Source organism: Salvelinus sp. IW2-2015, unplaced genomic scaffold, assembly GCF_002910315.2.
Source record: "Salvelinus sp. IW2-2015 unplaced genomic scaffold, ASM291031v2 Un_scaffold895, whole genome shotgun sequence".
Taxonomy (NCBI): Eukaryota; Metazoa; Chordata; class Actinopteri; order Salmoniformes; family Salmonidae; genus Salvelinus; species Salvelinus sp. IW2-2015.
In genome coordinates, this window is record NW_019942638.1 from 441423 (window position 1) to 459169 (window position 17747).

General features: G+C 47.4%; 1 protein-coding gene and 1 long non-coding RNA gene across 2 annotated transcripts in view; one reads left to right on the plus strand and one right to left on the minus strand.

Annotated features, from left to right (window-relative positions):
- The window catches only part of LOC139024031 (uncharacterized), a 7102-nt gene extending 7021 nt beyond the window's left edge, over positions 1–81 (plus strand). Inside the window, exon 3 of the long non-coding RNA XR_011475268.1 lies at positions 26–81. This is a non-coding gene — a long non-coding RNA (uncharacterized lncRNA). The remainder of the gene's footprint in view (positions 1–25) is intronic.
- The window catches only part of LOC112069079 (protocadherin Fat 3-like), a 26823-nt gene extending 10323 nt beyond the window's left edge, over positions 1–16500 (minus strand). Inside the window, exons 1-6 of the mRNA XM_070438398.1 lie at positions 16459–16500; positions 16010–16253; positions 9501–9654; positions 5583–5856; positions 4744–5194; positions 4029–4142 (exon numbers count right to left, since the gene is read on the minus strand). Of these exons, the coding sequence (XP_070294499.1) occupies positions 4029–4142; positions 4744–5194; positions 5583–5856; positions 9501–9654; positions 16010–16253; positions 16459–16500 (1279 nt within the window). The remainder of the gene's footprint in view (positions 1–4028; positions 4143–4743; positions 5195–5582; positions 5857–9500; positions 9655–16009; positions 16254–16458) is intronic.
- Positions 16501–17747: the final 1247 nt, after the last annotated feature.

Here is a 17747-nt window from a genome sequence, read left to right on the forward strand (position 1 = left end):
TATTTATGTATGTGTAATATGTCAGTGTATTTATGTATGTGTAATATGTCAGTTTATTTATGTATGTGTAATATGTCAATGCACATGTTGTGAGTAACACTGATTCAGCCCTGACCTTTTTGCAGTGGTGTAAAGTACTTATTAAAAAAATACTTTAAAGTACTACTTAAGTCGTTTTTGGAGGGATTCTGTACTTTACTACTTATATTTTTTCACTACCTTTACTTCACTACTGTCACGCATGATCCCTCTCCGRCCTCTAGGTCACCAGGCTGCTCGTTATGGCGCATACCTGTCACCATCGTTACGCGCACCTGCGCATCATCAGACTCACCTAGACTCCATCACTTCCCYGATTACCTTCCCTATATATGTCACTCCCTTTGGTTCCATCCCCGTTATTGTTTCTGTGTCATGTCTGTGCGTTGTTCGTGTTTGTTATTTTGTATTATGTTGTGTTTATTTATTAAAACACTCACTCCCTGAACTTGAAACCTGACTCTCAGCGCACATCGTTACAACTACTTTCCTAAAGAAAATAATGTACTTTTTACTTTTTAATTCATACATTTTCCCTTTCCCTGGTCCAATTCACACACTTATTAAGAGAACATCCCTGGTGATTTCTATTGCCTCTGATCCGACGGACTCACTAAACACAAATGCTTTGTTTGTAAATGATGTCTGCGTGTTGTAGTGTGCCCCTGGCTATCTTATTATTWTTTTTTTAAAGAACATTGCGCCGTCAGGTTTGCTTAATATAAGCAATTTTAAATGATTTATACTTTTACTTTTGATACTTAAGTATATTTTTTGCAATTACATTTACTTTTGATACTTAAGTATATATAAAACCAAATACTTTAAAACTTTTAATCAAGTAGTATTTTACTGGGTGACCTTTACTTTTACTTGAGTGATTTTCTATTAAGGTATCTTTACTTTTACCCAAGTATGACAATTGGGTACTTTTTACACCACTGCCTTTTTGTCCAGACCCCCCCCCTCCCATGAACCCCGTGCATGTTGTGTGTGGTGTGTGTGTGTGTGTGTGTGTGTTGAGGCTTAACTTCAACATATGGGTTACCAGTAACTAGGTCATTTTGATGGTGTTACTGAAATGTATCAAAACGTCCATACAGTATGGGTGTCTGTATTGACGTTTCTTACCATATACAATGTACATCATGCCTGAAGTACATGATATTTCAACCACAGCCGTCTGTCATGCCTATTGTCACTGAGAGCAGTGGAGCTAATTGGCATAGCTCATAAGAGAGGGCAGGTAGAGCAGGGAGAAGTAAAGAAGAGCGTCAAGACAGGATAGAGAGACGAAGGGATGATGAGACATCCGGTTACCTATCGTTTCAAATATCCGCGTCAGTGTCGACTGATTCATGACCAGTCGACAGCTATTGACTATCCCACGATCGCCTAGTAAGCCTCAGCCCGCTTCCGTGGACAGCAGTTCCGGTCGTCGCTTCATGGCCATCCCGCCATCACCCCCCTGATCAGCTCGGGGATAGCAACCTCCACCGTAAGGTCACACAACAAATGCAAACTTGCTAGTCTCACGCCATGCCCGCTGTCAGATCATTACCAGTCATGACACGTCACTATGGAGGCTTGTTGAAGAGAATCAGAGGGAGGAGACACGGTTTAGACACAGGAAGTTGACAACAGGCTGCCAGGAAGCAGAGCTACTATTGGCTGAAGATGGGATCAACACTAGGACGTGTAGCATGGAGGTGTCTGATCAAAAGCTTCATATGGAACCAGCTTAGAAGACCTACCCCTTAGAAAATGTTTTGCTATCTAGTACCTAAAATAGTTTTTGGCTGACCCCATAGGAGAACCATTTAGAAGAACCCTTTTTGGTTCTAGGTAGAAAGAACCCTTCGGTTTCATGTAGAACCCTCTGTGTAAAGGGTTCTACCTGGAACCAAAAGGGTTCTTTCTACCTGGAACCAAAAGTGTTATCCTATGGGGACAGCCAAATACCCTTTTTGGAACCTTTTTTCTAAGAGTGTAAGGGGGACAACACAGAATCCATGTGCATTTGCTCATCCAAGTATTGGAGAGTATCCCCAGTACACACACACACACACACACACACACACACACACACACACACACCACACACACACACCACACACACACACACACACACACACACACACACCAACACACACACACACACACACACACACACACACACACACACACACACACACACACCAACCCAATTTACATAGTATACATGAGGGAGGGCTGTGCTCAGAGAGACGAGAGTAGACTGTTAAATTATGTTCTGACATTCAATGAAAACAGATAAATAGAAAAAACAACCAACATGGATAATGGAATGAACATATAAAATGACATCACATCCACTGGACGCGTCAGCCGAACTGATTCAGATTGTTCTGTTGCCTGATTGGCTAATATCAGAGACAGATATTAGATGGAAATGTGGATCACTTCGACAGTGAAGCGGTCCATAATTATGAATGAATGAGCATCAATGTTGATATGTCAACATTGCATTTCAGCTATGTAGTCTAGTACATAGTAGCAACACACTATGATTATGTAGATTCACATGTGGATGTCAGTGATTTTTGCAGAATGACCTGTGGTGATCCATGTTGATCAAGAACAACCCTTTATAGGCTAACTCTCTAAGTAAAAATAACTACTACTACATTTTTCCCAATACCAAAACGCCACAAAAACAAAGCACAAGTTCCATCAACAATAACAAAAACAACACAGCACAATATAACACAACACATAAACAACCACCTAAAACCTGAACTGGCTTCTGCCAACAATTGGAACTTGCAATATCAAGACTACAAACCATGGAAAGACATGGAAAGAATGTGCTAGAATGACAAGTTAACAAACACAACAGAGCTGTGTGGATGGAAGCACAGTATTATTCCTCTTATGTCAGATGTCTGTGTCTGTGCCACTGTCACACTGTCACTTCTAAATGAAAACAACAATCTGACAGGTATGGAAATCAACTAACCACACTGTCACACTGTCACTTCTAAATTGAAAAACAACAAATCTGACAGTATGAAATCAACTAACACACTGTCACACTGTCACTTCTAAATGAAAACAACAATCTGACAGGTATGGAAATCAACTAACACACTGTCACACTGTCACTTCTAAATGAAAACACAAATCTGACGTATGGAAATCAAACTAACCACACTGTCACTTCTAAATGAAAACAACAATCTGACAGGTATGGAAATCAACTAACACACTGTCACATTCACTTCTAAATGAAAACAAAACATCTGACAGGTATGGGAAATCAACTAACACACTGTCACTTCTAAATGAAAACAACAATCTGACAGGTATGGAAATCAACTAACACACTGTCACACCCAAATGAAAACAACAATCTGACAGGTATGGAAATAAAACTATTCACGGGATTAAAAAAACTGGATTAAAAAATGAGAAAAAACATGAACAGATTATATGAAACACATAAATCAAACAATACCATTGAGGACAAATAAACTAACACACTGGATATCAAATTGTTTTCCTGAAACACTTTTATAACGCAGCAGGAGTAAATGCATCTGTTGGAGAGAGGGTGTTAGGAAACAACAAACACTCTATAAATTACGGGGTTCCCATAGTTTTTTGTTAATCACAACATCTCTCTTTTAATGACCTAACATTACACGCCCCCGACTCCTCCCCTAGTCTCCTATCTCTTAGGTGTTAGCAGATCTAAATGAACTGTTATTGACGCAATATGGCGATGGCGCGACCTCATCCAATGTGCTTTAGGGAGCTTCAGCCATATTGCTTTTAAATACAGTATCTGGTACTTCTGAATCTGCAAACACCTAGGGGTAATGATAGGGGGTTAGGGGAAGACAAGAAAGACTAAGTTAAGTGTTGCTATCGSACCGGATGGCAGACTAGCTCACTGTCGCTATGGGTGTGGTCAGAAAGAGGCACGAGAAAGGAGGGGCATGGCTTACCGTTGTCGTCGCAGGAGTCGGAGTGGAAGGAGCTCAGTGATTGGACCTCAGAGTTGCTGCCCTTGTTGCTCCCTGAGAAACAGGTCATCTCTTCGCCCATATCTACCATTTTACCTGCAGGGAGAGGTCAGAGGTTAAAGGTCAGGGCGTCTGAGGGCGGTGGGAGCAGGCCAGGGAGAGTTGGCCCTCAGCGTGGTTAGTCACTGAAGAACAGGCTCGTTAGTACCAGGGCTGTCTTTGTTGTGGCACAAATCACACACACACACTTTGGCTCCGTCGACAACAATGCTGGCATCGAGAGCTAGATGTACCCCGCACACACACAGACACAGACACACACACACACAGACACACACACACACACACACACACACATACACACACACACTTTTGATTTGGGAATCAAAGCCAGCTCATAATTAGGATGGTCTTGATAAACTGAACGTGATGATCTCTGAGTGTAGTTCTGTGTAATATGAATATGAATGAATATGGTAATAGAACAACAATGCACTACCCCTCAAGGGTTCTTGGAAAAGAGAATCACTTGGAGGGATACTCAATCACACAAACGGACATTTGAATATACAGTATGCATGAATACACACACACAAGACACCACAAACACGTATGAACAAAGACTGTACCACACACAAACAGGTTCAAACACATCACACTAATACATAACTATGTCCCCCCACCCACACACACTGACCCTCGTCGCTGTCCCAGGGGCTCTTGTGGATGGAGTCACAGTCAGAACGACAGGGCGAGACAGGTGGCAGGTTGGGCGCAACGCTACACACCACCACCCCCCTCCGCACTGTGCCTCCCAGAATCCTGGGTGACTCTGGGTGGAAGGTGCTCATCTCAGTGTGTTCCACGCCTCTCCCATCCGCCATCTTCTCCAGCGTGGACCGCGGATCACCTTGGAAACAGGGTGTGTATGCCATGGGCCTCACAGGCACCTGGGGCGGGCCGAGCATCCCASCTCCGCCACCTATCACCGTGGCGCACAGCCCCGCTTCGGCGTACAGGTTCAAGGGGTCTCCCGGCGTGCAGCGCAGGGTCTTGAACTGAACCCCGTTGGCCTTGTTTAAGAGAGCTGCTGTTGCTGGATCTTGGACCAGCGTCAAGTTGTTACGGGAGTAGTTCTTCTGGAACACCTGGAGACAAAATATATTTTAGCTATTTCTTGTAAAACAATATATAGGATTAAAGATGTAGGATCTTAATTTGAGCCAGTTTCTGAGGCAGGAAAATAATCCTGCAACAACAGGAAATATGAATTAATGGACATTTTTGTAGGGGTTGAAACATTTTTCATTCGGGAAAATCAAGTCTGACATTTCTTTGGAAATTAGAAACTTCAGAAGCCTTTTCAAACCTTAAATACAATACAAGCTTTAAATGTACTACATCGCAGGACAGTGTGATCAACTTAAGATCCTACATCTGTAAAACCGACGAAGGCTGAATTATTTGATACAACTTACACATTTCATCGTAAAAATAAAAACACACAATAATAATTAAACAACACAATACAAATACCTTCTTACGGAAGGCGATGAAGAGGATGATGAGGGTGACGATGACGAAGAGGACAACAGCAATGCCGATCAGTTCTTCTTTCCCCACCATGGCGTGTCCAGCCTGCATGTCTGGTACCACCACGGGCCGCAGGCCACAGAGCTGGCCCACGAAGCCCGCCGTGCAGTTGCAGTAGAACGAGCCGTGCGTGTTGACACACACACCGCCGTTCTCACATTCTGCTTCGCCGCCCGTGGCTCCGCCCCGCTCACACTCGTTTACGTCTTCCTCGCACCTGGAGAGGGTGAATGGAGGAAGGAAGGGAGAGAAGGAAGAAGAGAGAGGGATGAGGGGAGAACTTTGCTTGGTAATTAGTTTGGATAGTCTATACACTCCAAAAACTTGAGGAAGGTATCAATATATCTAAACCTCTGTCACTTCAGTTGGCACTTAAAACAAATTGTCACAGATAGTTTGTGGGACATTTAATAATTGCCTGACTAAAACTGATTAAGACTCTCCTTTCATTTGGAGGTGGGAGGAGAGACATGTAGAGAGGGTGATAGAGGACAGCTCAGGGACTCCTAGGGTGTTTCTCAAAATGCATACTACCGTGCTCCGAGCATGCAAATTGGAGCACAGGAGGGTCGGAGTATGAGTCCAAATCAAAGTATGCGAAAGGGAGCATGGAGGGCACTTCTTGAATGCATACTCCGTTTGTATATATTTTAAGCTTTAACGGAAAGTATGAAAAGAAATATGACGCAACCACGTAAAAAATTAAGCATTGGCTGAAGCGAGAGAAAATACACTCTGACTTAGGAATGAAATGTTGCCTATTCACATCTCATATGTTGCCTGACTACACTATTTTTATCTTGATAAGTTAATAAATACAGCCTGTGTTAATTTTTGCATGTTTACCTGCCTACATGTTTACCTGCCTATATAGCAAGCCCATAATAAGTAAACAGGGCTAACTGACTAGCTACTAGTACTGTTAGCTAGCCAGATAGCCACAAAGAATTGTTAGCTAGCTACACACGAAGAATGGACAGCTATCTTGCATAAAAATCGTTTTAGGTAATTTTAGCTTTTTTAACTAGCTTGCTAGCTAGATTATTACGATTTGCACATCTAGCTGATAATTATGAAGTAAAACATTTGCTTTGTGTATATCTTGTTTYGTCTATTGTTGCCGTCATTGTCTTGGCTGGAAGAAGGTTCAGTGAAAGGGAGATACAGCGTGAGGTAATACAATAGGGGGAGATGCAGAGTGAGGTAATACAGCAGGGGGAGATGCAGCGTGAGGTAATACAGTAGGGGGAGATGCAGCGTGAGGTAATACAGTAGGGGGAGATGCAGCATTGAGGTAATACCAGTAGGGGGAGATGCAGGCATGAAGGTAATACAGCTGGGGAGATGCAGCGCATGAGGTAATACAGTAGGGAGATGCAGCGTGAGGTAATACAGCAGGGGAGATGCAGCGTGAGGTAATACAGTAGGGGAGATGCAGCGTGAGGTAATACAGTAGGGGAGATGCAGAGTGAGGTAATTACAGTAGGGGAGAGTGCAGCGTGAGGATAATCTACAGTAGGGGAGATGCAGCGTGAAGGTAAAATACAGAGGGGGAGATGCTGCGTGAGGAATACATGTAGGGGAGATGCAGCTGAGGTGATACAGTAGGGGAGATGCAGCATGAGGTAATACAGTAGGGGGATGCAGCGTGAGGTAATACAGGTAGGGAGATGCAGCGTGAGGATCGGATAATACATAGGGAGATGCAGAGATTGAGGCGGAATACAGTAGAGGATGAACATGAGGTAATCAGTAGGGGGAGATGAGAGTGAGAATACAGTAGGGAGATAGGCAGCAGTGAAGGTTAATACTATGGGGAGATGCGCGTGAGTAATTCAGTAGGGGAGATGCAGAATGAGGTAATACAGTAGGGGGAAGGTGCAGTGTGATCCAGGTAATACAGTAGGGGGAGAATGCCAGCGTGAGTATAATATCTAGTCAAATAGGGTGCAGATTGCAGAGTGAGTAATACAGTAGGGTGAGATCTAGCGATGGAAGTGGTAATTAACGACGTTAGGGAGATGACAGTAAAACTGTGATTTCCAAGTAACCAACTATAGGTGAGCCATTTTCACCTGACAGCGTGAGGAGTAAATGTACAGTACGGTGAGATTTGCCAGCTGCCTGTTTTAAGGAAGATAAATAACAGCTAGAGGTCGGAGAGCAGTTATGAACTTTGTTTAACTTCACTTAGCTACGTGGGAGATAAAGCAGTAGTGATTTGTTTAATTACTTTAGTGATGGGAGATCAGACGTGAGATTTTATACAGGTAGTGGAGATGCAGCATGAGTTAATACAGTAGGAGATGCAGCATTGAAGGTAAGTTACAGTAGGGTGTAGATTGCGCAGCATGATGGGCCGGAGAATATACGAGAGGGAGATGCTGCACGATGAGGAGTAAATACAGATAGAGGGACGCATTGCCAGCGTGCAAGGTAAAAGAACTCCATAGGTTAGAGATGCAATGCTATGAAGGGGGTAAACTTACCGCCAGTTAGGGAGAGTAGCAGCGGAAAGATATCAGTAGCCAGGAGAAATGACCGCGTGACGGTAAAATCACAGCAATAGGAGCGAGCAGGCAGACGTGAAGAATACCAGTAGAGGAGATGCGACATGACGAGTAATACAATCGGAGCTGCACGAGCATGAGGTACTACAGGTAGTGGGGATGGCAGCGGCTGATGGATTATATGATCGAACATAGGGGGAGAGCCAGCGTCGAGATTGAATAGCAGGTCAGGCGAGAGATCTGCAGCGTGAAGGTATGCAGATAGAGGGGATGGCGAGCTGAGATTCTCAAATGAAAATGGCTTTCATAATGTCATCCACACTTTCGTCCTCACAGGATTGTACTCAAGAGAACGCGGTCAGAGAATGCACACGGAGCATGAGGGTGTGGAGGACGGTACTATGCATATTGAAAAACAACACTAGTCTCATATGTTCACAATCAAATAACGAACACGCTGAAGTTGACTTTCCTGATCTTTCTCATCTGAAATTAAAATGGCTTTGATGATGGAACAAGCTGCTGGCGTGTGTGTGTGTGCGTGTGTGTGTGTGTTTCAGCAAGTAATAAAAGCGCATAAGTGCATTAATTAGTGAGCTTGTGACTGTAGCTCATCCTCATTAAGACTGCCTGTAGCCTTGATTTCTGAGGCATTAGATATTCTAATGTAACACAGTGGAACACCCCTAAACCCCTGGAGACAAGGAGACAAGCAGAATGAAATGTCATATTTTTTTATCTTTCAACTCTTTGAGTGAATCTTACAGGCTGCAGGCAGCTTGGGGGCAATGCCTCTCCCGAGTGGCACAGCGGTCTAAGGCACTGCATCTCAGTGCTAGAGGTGTCACTACAGACCCTGGTTCGATTCCAGGCTGTATCACAACCAACTGTGATTGGGAGTCAAATAGGGCGGTGCACAATTGGCCCAGCATCGTCCGGGTTAGGGTTTGGCCGGGGTAAGCCGTCATTGTAAATAAGAATTTGTTCTTAACTGACATGCCTATAAAGGATAAATAAAAAATATAAATTATACTCATCTGCCTATCACTGTAGAGAAGGGCTGGTGTATACTGCCACCCAGTGGTAATGATGAGGCATTGCATTTACAGTGATGTTATTTATGACATACATTATATTATTTCCACTACTTAGCCAGTAGGAAGCTGAACTGGTTAAAACAAACAGCTAATTTAAAAGGTGGGTGTTTATGTGTCTCTCTGTGTGTGATAAATGGGTGTTATATTCTGTGTGTCTGAGACAGTCAACTCCATGGGTGTATGTTCAGGACAGGAGTGTGTTGGCGTGTACACTGTATGTTTACAGTGTGATCATTAGTGTGATAGTAACTCACGTGATGCCCTTGAAACCTCTCCTGCAGCTGCAGAGGAAAGCGTTGCCGATGGCTTTGCACACACCGCTGTTGTGGCAGGGGTTGGGAACGCACGCCGTGATCTCAGTTTCACAGCGCCCCCCAGTGTACTGGGGACCGCAACTACAGGAAAAACCTGACAGAGAGAAGAGGGGGAGAGAGAGGGAGAGAAAAGAGATGGAGAGAAAAAAGTACATTTACATTTGAGTCATTCAGCAGACACTCTTATCCAGAGAGACATTCAGTTAGTACAGTCATCTTATGATAGCTAGGTGAGACAACCATATCACAGTCATAGCAAGTACATTTTTCCACAATAAAGAAGATATCAGCAGAGTCAGAGCTAGTAAGGGGATCAAGTGTGTGTTAAATTAAGTATTCTGCATACAGGTGTAGTGCTACAATTGAACAAAGCATTCAGACATACACGCAGATCAGAAACACACAACATGATTCTCCATCACACACACATACTCCATCACACACACACTCTACCATACACACACACCACCACACCACAGACAACACACACACCACACACACACACAACACACACACACACACACACAACACACACACACACATCACACACACACACACACACACACACACACACATCATACTCCATCACACTCATACTCCATCACACTCATACTCATCACACACAAACCCACACACACAAACCCATCACACACACACTCACGCATCCACTCACGCTGCATCAACACATAGGATGTGTTAGTGCGTGGAGACTAGTGTGTGCATTGTTTGAGCTTTTGGCGGTGCTGCAGGGATAGTTGGCCTCGGGTTGACGAGAGCTTGCCAGCCTAAACACACAAACACACACACTCTGGGAAATCACACGGGTACACATACACACCTCTGGGAAATACACGGGTACACAAACACACAACTCTGGGAAATCACACACACACTACACACCACGCACACCACACACACACACCAACACCACACACACACACACACACACCACACACACACACACACACACACACACACGCAACTGGGAAATCAACAGACACACACATTCGAGAAAACGCACACACACACACAGCGGGATACCGGAATACATACACACACACATACACCGATAACCTTTACAAAGAGGTCGGGCATGCCAAAAACTGATCACAAAAATTACAACAAAAATCCTCATTAACTGAACCTTATTAAAGCCAGAACAAACATGAAGTCCCAGAATGCCGTGCTCTTTTCAGAGCGCTCCGCCTCTCGTTGTGAATGAGAAATGCGAGCGGGGAGACCGGGAGAGATCAACCCACGGGAGCGTTAAGTCACTCTCTCTGTGTTGAGACTTGGCCACGATGTGTTAAGTCAGCACGTTAAGTCAAGGGGTCACCCTGCTGAGTCCAGGCTGGGAATTTCGATAGAGATGACATTTAACCAGGCTTCCCTATTGACTGCAGTAAAATGCCAAAGGATGAAAAAAAACAGATGTGTCTTGAGCCCTCACTGTAGTTAGATTTTAAAAGGATACGATTCGTTCATGTAGGCCTTTTGACTTCAGACAAAAAGAGGAGAGATATGAACAGACAGAGAAACTAGGAGCAGCTCAAGAGATATGACAACACAAAGAGAGGAAGATAAGGAGAGAGAGAAGGCGATCACGATCAGGCAGACAAAAAGGAGTAGACAGAAACGGGCAGACAGATACAGGCAGATAAAAAGGGAGATGAAGGAGTATAGAAGTGTCACGACTTCCACCGAAGGTGGCTCCTCTCCCTGTTCGGGCGACGCTCTTGGGTTTGTGCGGGATTGTTCGTGTAGCTGTCATTTTGTTTGGGTTGCGTATTGGTTTGTTCTGTTGAACAGGTGTTTTTTCGGGACTACGTTCCTGTTGTTTTGTGGCTACTGTTGTGGTCCTGTTCCTGTTCTTTGGACTTGTAAATAAAACGCCCTTTCTTGCAATTCACTCTCTCCTGCGCCTGACTCCACACCCACCTCTCCTAGGGAGAAACTGACAGAATCCCGCACCAAAAATCATGGAGTCAGCAGGAGCGGACGCGCCTTCCCCATCCATGGAGGAACGCGTCCTCCAGCATACATCCGTGCTACACCGTCTGGGGACGGCCATGGATCAAGTGTTGGCGAGAATGGAGAGATGGGAGAGGAGCGGCCTCCCTACCTTGTCTTTAGCCACTCTCCAGCCTGCACCACCACCTTCTCCGGCAGCGTCCGGCCCCAGYGGGATTCGGCTCGCACTCCCGAGGGAGTACGATGGGATGGCTGCCGGGTGCAAGGGGTTCCTGCTCCAGCTGAAGCTTTACCTGGCGACTGTTCACCCGACTCCCTCGGGGGAGGAGAGTGTCAACGTCCTCATCTCCTGCCTTTCGGGCAAAGCCCTGGAGTGGGCCAACGCGGTCTGGGAGGGTCCAGATTCGGCGAGGGACCCTTACCCAGAGTTCACCCGCCGCTTCCGGGCTGTGTTCGATCACCCACCGGAGGGCAGAGCGGCGGGTGAACTGCTATTTTATCTGAGGACATGGTTACGCAGGGGGATCATGAGGAGCGGATTAGTCTCTTCCTCATTGATTCTCCTGCGTTTCCAGTGGTGCTGGGGATTCCCTGGTTGGCTTATCACAATCCCCAAATTTCGTGGAAACAGGGGGCTCTTAAGGGGTGGTCAGAGTGCTCAGGTAGGTGTGTGGGAGTTTCCATCGGTGCTACGACAGTGGAGAGTCCGGACCAAGTCTCCACCGTGCGCATTCCCCCCGAATATGCCGATTTGGCTATCGCTTTCTGTAAAAAGAGGGCGACCCAATTACCACCTCATCGACGAAGGGATTGTGCGATAAACCTCCAGGTGAACGCCGCACTTCCCAGGAGTCACGTGAATCCCCTGTCGCAGGAGGAGACAGTGGCTATGGAGACATATGTCACCCGCCTCCTCGAATTTCTTTTTTGTGAAGAAGAAGGAGGGRGGTCTGCGTCCGTGCATTGACTATAGAGGTCTAAATTCCATCACAGTGGGGTTCAGTTACCCGCTACCTCTCATCGCCACGGCGGTGGAGTCATTTCACGGAGCACGCTTCTTCACAAAACTGGATCTCAGGAGCGCGTATAACTTGGTGCGAATCCGGGAGGGAGATGAGTGGAAGAACGCGTTTAGTACCACATCTGGCCATTATGAGTACATGCCGTATGGGTTGAAAAATGCTCCAGCCGTTTTCCAATCCTTTGTAGACGAGATTCCCAGGGACTTGCACGGACCGGGTGTGGTGGTTTACATCGATGACATTCTGATCTATTCCGCCACATGCGCTGCGCATGCGTCTCTGGTGCGCAGGGTACTTGGGCGACTGTTGGAGCATGACCTGTACGTCAAGGCCGAGAAATGTGTGTTCTCCAAGCAAGCCGTCTCTTTCCTGGGGTATCACATTTTCACATCTGGGGTGATGATGGAGTGTGACCGCATTGCGGCCGTGCGTAATTGGCCGACTCCGACCACGGTAAAGGAGGTGCAGCGGTTTTTAGGGTTTGCCAATTACTACCGGAGGTTTATCCGGGGTTTTGGGCAGGTGGCTGCTCCCATTACCTCACTGCTGAAGGGGGGTGCGGTGCGTTTGCGGTGGTCGGCGGAGGCGGACAGGGCTTTTGGTCGTCTGAAGGCGTTGTTTACCGATGCTCCCGTATTGGCGGATCCATACCCCTCTTTGGCATTCATAGTGGAGGTGGACGCGTCCGAGGCTGGTGTTGGAGCCGTGCTATCACAGCGCTCGGGCACGCCCCTGAAGCTTCGCCCCTGCGCTTTCTTTTCGAGGAAACTATGATGTGGGGGACCGGGAGTTGCTGGCTGTGGTAAAAGCTCTGAAGGTGTGGAGACATTGGCTTGAGGGGGCGCAACACTCTTTTCTCATCTGGACTGACCACCGTAATCTGGAGGACATCCGGGCGGCGAGGAGACTGAATCCTCGTCAGGCAAGGTGGGCGATGTTTTTCACCAGATTTCGTTTCACCATCTCTTATAGACCAGGTTCCCATAACGCTAAGGCCGACGCACTGTCCCGTCTCTACGATACCGAGGAGCGGTCCATCGATCCCACCCCCATACTTCCGGCCTCTTTTCTGGTGGCACCGGTGGTATGGGAGGTGGACGCGAACATCGAGCGGGCATCACGGTTAGAACCCACGGCACCACAGTGTCCAGCTGGTCGGAGGTACGTCCCACTTGGTGTTCGCGATAGATTGATCAGGTGGGCCCACACGCTACCCTCCTCTGGTCATCCGGGGATCGATAGGACGGTGCAGGGTCTTAGGGGGAAGTACTGGTGGCCCACCTTGACCAAGGACGTGAGGGTTTACGTTTTCTCCTGTTCGGTGTGCGCCCAGTGTAAGGCCCCTAGACACCTGCCTAGAGGGAAGTTACAGCCCCTCCCTGTTCCACAGCGGCCGTGGTCACACCTGTCGGTGGACTTCCTCACCGATCTTCCTCCGTCACAGGGGAACACCACGATCCTGGTCGTTGTGGATCGGTTTTCTAAGTCCTGCCGTCTCCTCCCTTTGCCCGGTCTCCCTACGCCCCTACAGACTGCGGAGGCCCTGTTTACACACGTCTTCCGGCACTACGAGGTGCCTGAGGACATAGTCTCTGATCGGGGTCCCCAGTTCACGTCCAGGGTCTGGAGAGCRTTCATGGAACATCTGGGGGTCTCGGTCAGCCTCACCTCGGATTTTCACCCCGAGAGTAATGGGTAGGTGGAGAGAGTCAACCAGGATGTGGGCAGGTTTCTGCGGTCGTATTGCCAGGACCGGCCAGGAGAGTGGGCRAGGTTCGTCCCATGGGCCGAGATGGCTCAAAATTCACTCCGCCACTCGTCCACGGACCTGTCGCCGTTTCAGTGCGTGTTGGGCTATCAGCCGGTCCTGGTACCGTGGCATCAGAGCCAGACCGAGGCTCCTGCGGTGGAGTAATGGGTGCAGCGCTCAAAAGACACCTTGAGAGCTGTCCAGGAATCCCTGAAACGGGCCGGTGGGAGGCAGAAGGAGAGCGCTGACCGCGACCGCAAAGAGGCCCCTGTGTTCGCACCGGGGGACCGGGTCTGGCTCTCGACCCGAAACCTGCCCCTCCGCCTGCCCTGCCGGAAGCTGGGCCCGCGGTTTGTGGGGCCATTTAAAGTCCTGAGGAGAATAAACGAGGTGTGTTATAGGTTACAGCTCCCCCTTACTATCGTATTAACCCCTCATTTCATGTGTCTCTCCTCAGGCCGGTGGTAGCTGGTCCACTGCAGGACGTTGAGGTGCGGGAGGTCCCTCCGCCCCCTCTGGACATCGAGGGGGGCCCGGCGTACACTCTACGTTCCATCCTGGACTCTAGGCGTCGGGTGAGGGGCCTGCAGTACCTCGTGGATTGGGAGGGGTACGGTCCGGAGGAGAGGTGCTGGGTGCCGGTGGGGGACATCTTGGACCCATCTCTGCTGGGTGAGTTCCACCGCCTCCATCCAGATCGCCCTGCGCATAGCCCTCCGGGTCGTCCTCGAGGCCGGCGTCGGCGCCCTGCGGGAGCCGCGCGTCATGGGAGGGTACTGTCACGACTTCCACCGAAGGTGGTTCCTCTCCCTGTTCGGGCGGCGCTCGGCAGTTGTCGTCGCCGGTCTACTAGCTGCCACCGATCCCTTTTCTTTTTCGTTTGGTTTTGTCTGTCTTGTTGTGCACCTGTGTATAGTTTAGGTTATTAGTGGGGTATTTAGTCTCGCCCTACCCACTTGGGTTTGTGCGGGATTGTTCGTGTAGCTGTCATTTTGTTTGGGTTGCGTTTTGGTTTGTTCTGTTGAACAGGTGTTTTTTTCGGGACTACGTTCCTGTTGTTTTGTGGCTACTGTTATGGTCCTGTTCCTGTTCTTTGGACTTCTAAATAAAACGCCCTTTCTTGCAATTCACTCTCTCCTGCGCCTGACTCCACACTCACCTCTCCTAGGGAGAAACTGACAAGAAGGCTATTTCACAATCACACCTTTGGGAAAAACAGTGGGTCAAGGACAGTTTAATTAGGAGTTAATTATGGATTAATAATAGAATAACGTTGAGGGGAGATCCAGATTTCTGGAGCGGTTATAGTCTGCCGGCTGGCTCAGGGGCACAGGCTGGCACAGATCACCATCCATCACCCTGGTGCTAAACGCTAATCAATYAAACAATCAATCAGGAAATCTTCCTATCAGTATGTGTATTATGGACACTAAAGGTCACCAATAATCTCTGTCCTCGAGAGCTACAGAGTGGTGCAGGCTTTTGTTCCAACCCAGGCTGTTTGTTTCACACGTGCACCAGAGGAGGCTGGTGTGATGACCAATAGGAGGACGGGTTTATTTTAATGGCTGGATTGGAATAAATGGAACAGTATCAAACACAACAAACATATGGAAACCATGTTTGACTCTGTTCCATTTATTCAATTTCAGCCATTACAATGTCCCGACCACATCCATGTCCATCTTGCAGTTCACCAGACTCACCACCGGAGGGCAGGCTGTTGCAGGTAGCGCCGTGGAGGCAGGGCTGTTTCAGGCAGGCATCGGGGTAGAGAACACAGCCCAGCTTCAGCTCTGTCAGGCCCACCACCTCAGCATAGCGACTCCTCTTGTTCTGCAGGGGCAGCTCGTTGTTGTTGAGCATCACTGAGTCCAGGCAGCCCTGGAAACCATCCGTCACCCGAGGACCCTTCTTGTCTGTCAGGCTGCGAGAGTTAGGAGGCTGGACCTGGGGGGAGAGGAGAGACATGAGTGACACATCGGATTTATGTATACAAACAAACAATCAAATATTGTACTGTATATGAATAGGTATAGCACACAAAACTATAATATCAAACCAGAATACCTAGCTTCTTCATGTTGTTTTCTGAGTATGGAGCAAGCAATGTTCAGACAACAACATAATATAACAACATAATGTATATATCAACGATGTCGCTCTCGCTGCGGGTGATTCCCTGATCCACGTCCATGCAGACGACACCATTCTGTATACATCTGGCCCTTCTTTGGCACTGTGTTAACTAACCTCCAAACGAGCTTCAATGCCATACAACACTCCTTCCGTGGCCTCCAACTGCTCTTAAGCGCTAGTAAAACCAAATGCATGCTTTTCAACCAGTCGCTGCCCGCACCCGCCCTGTCACGCCCTCATCATAGAGAGCCTTTTTATTCTCTATGTTGGTTAGGTCGCGGTGTGACTAGGGTGGGTAATCTGGGTTGTTTTTTTCTATGTTGGCTTGGTATGGTTCCCAATCAGAGGCAGCTGTTTATCGTTGTATCTGATTGGGGATCATATTTAGGCAGCCTTTTCCCCACTGTGTTTTGTGGGATCTTGTTTATGTGTAGTTGTCTGTGAACACTCCATAGCTTCACATGTCGTTTGCTCTTTGTTTTTTTTTGTGCGTTTCACTTCAATAAATATGTGGAATCCAGATCACGCTGCGCTTTGGTCCGAGTATGCTTCCATCGACGATCGTGACACGCCCGCCCGACTAGCATCACTACTCTGGACGGTTCTGACCTAGAATACGTGGACAACTACAAATACCTAGGTGTCTGGCTAGACTGTAAACTCTCCTTCCAGACTCATATCAAACATTTCTAATCCAAAATCAAATCTAGAATCGGCTTTCTATTTCGCAACAAAGCCTCCTTCACTCACGCCGCCAAACTTACCCTCGTAAAACTGACTATCCTACCGATCCTCGACTTTGGCGATGTCATCTACAAAATAGCTTCCAATACTCTACTCAGCAAACTGGATGCAGTCTATCACAGTGCCATCCGTTTTGTTACCAAAGCCCCTTATACCACCCACCACTGTGACCTGTATGCTCTAGTCGGCTGGCCCTCACTACATAATTGTCGCCAGACCCACTGGCTCCAGGTCATCTATAAGTCTATGCTAGGTAAAGCTCCGCCTTATCTCAGCTCACTGGTCACCATAACATCACCCACTCGTAGCACGCGCTCCAACAGGTATATCTCACTGGTCATCCCCAAAGCCAACACCAGTTTCACTACTTGCACATCATCATCTGCTCATTTATCACTCCCGTGTTAATCTGCTAAATTGTAATTACTTCGTTACTATGGCCTATTTATTGCCTTACCTCCTCACGCCATTTGCACACACTGTATATATACTTTCTTTTTCTTCTATTGTGTTATTGACTGTACGCTTGTTTATTCCATGTGTAACTATGTGTTGTTGTTT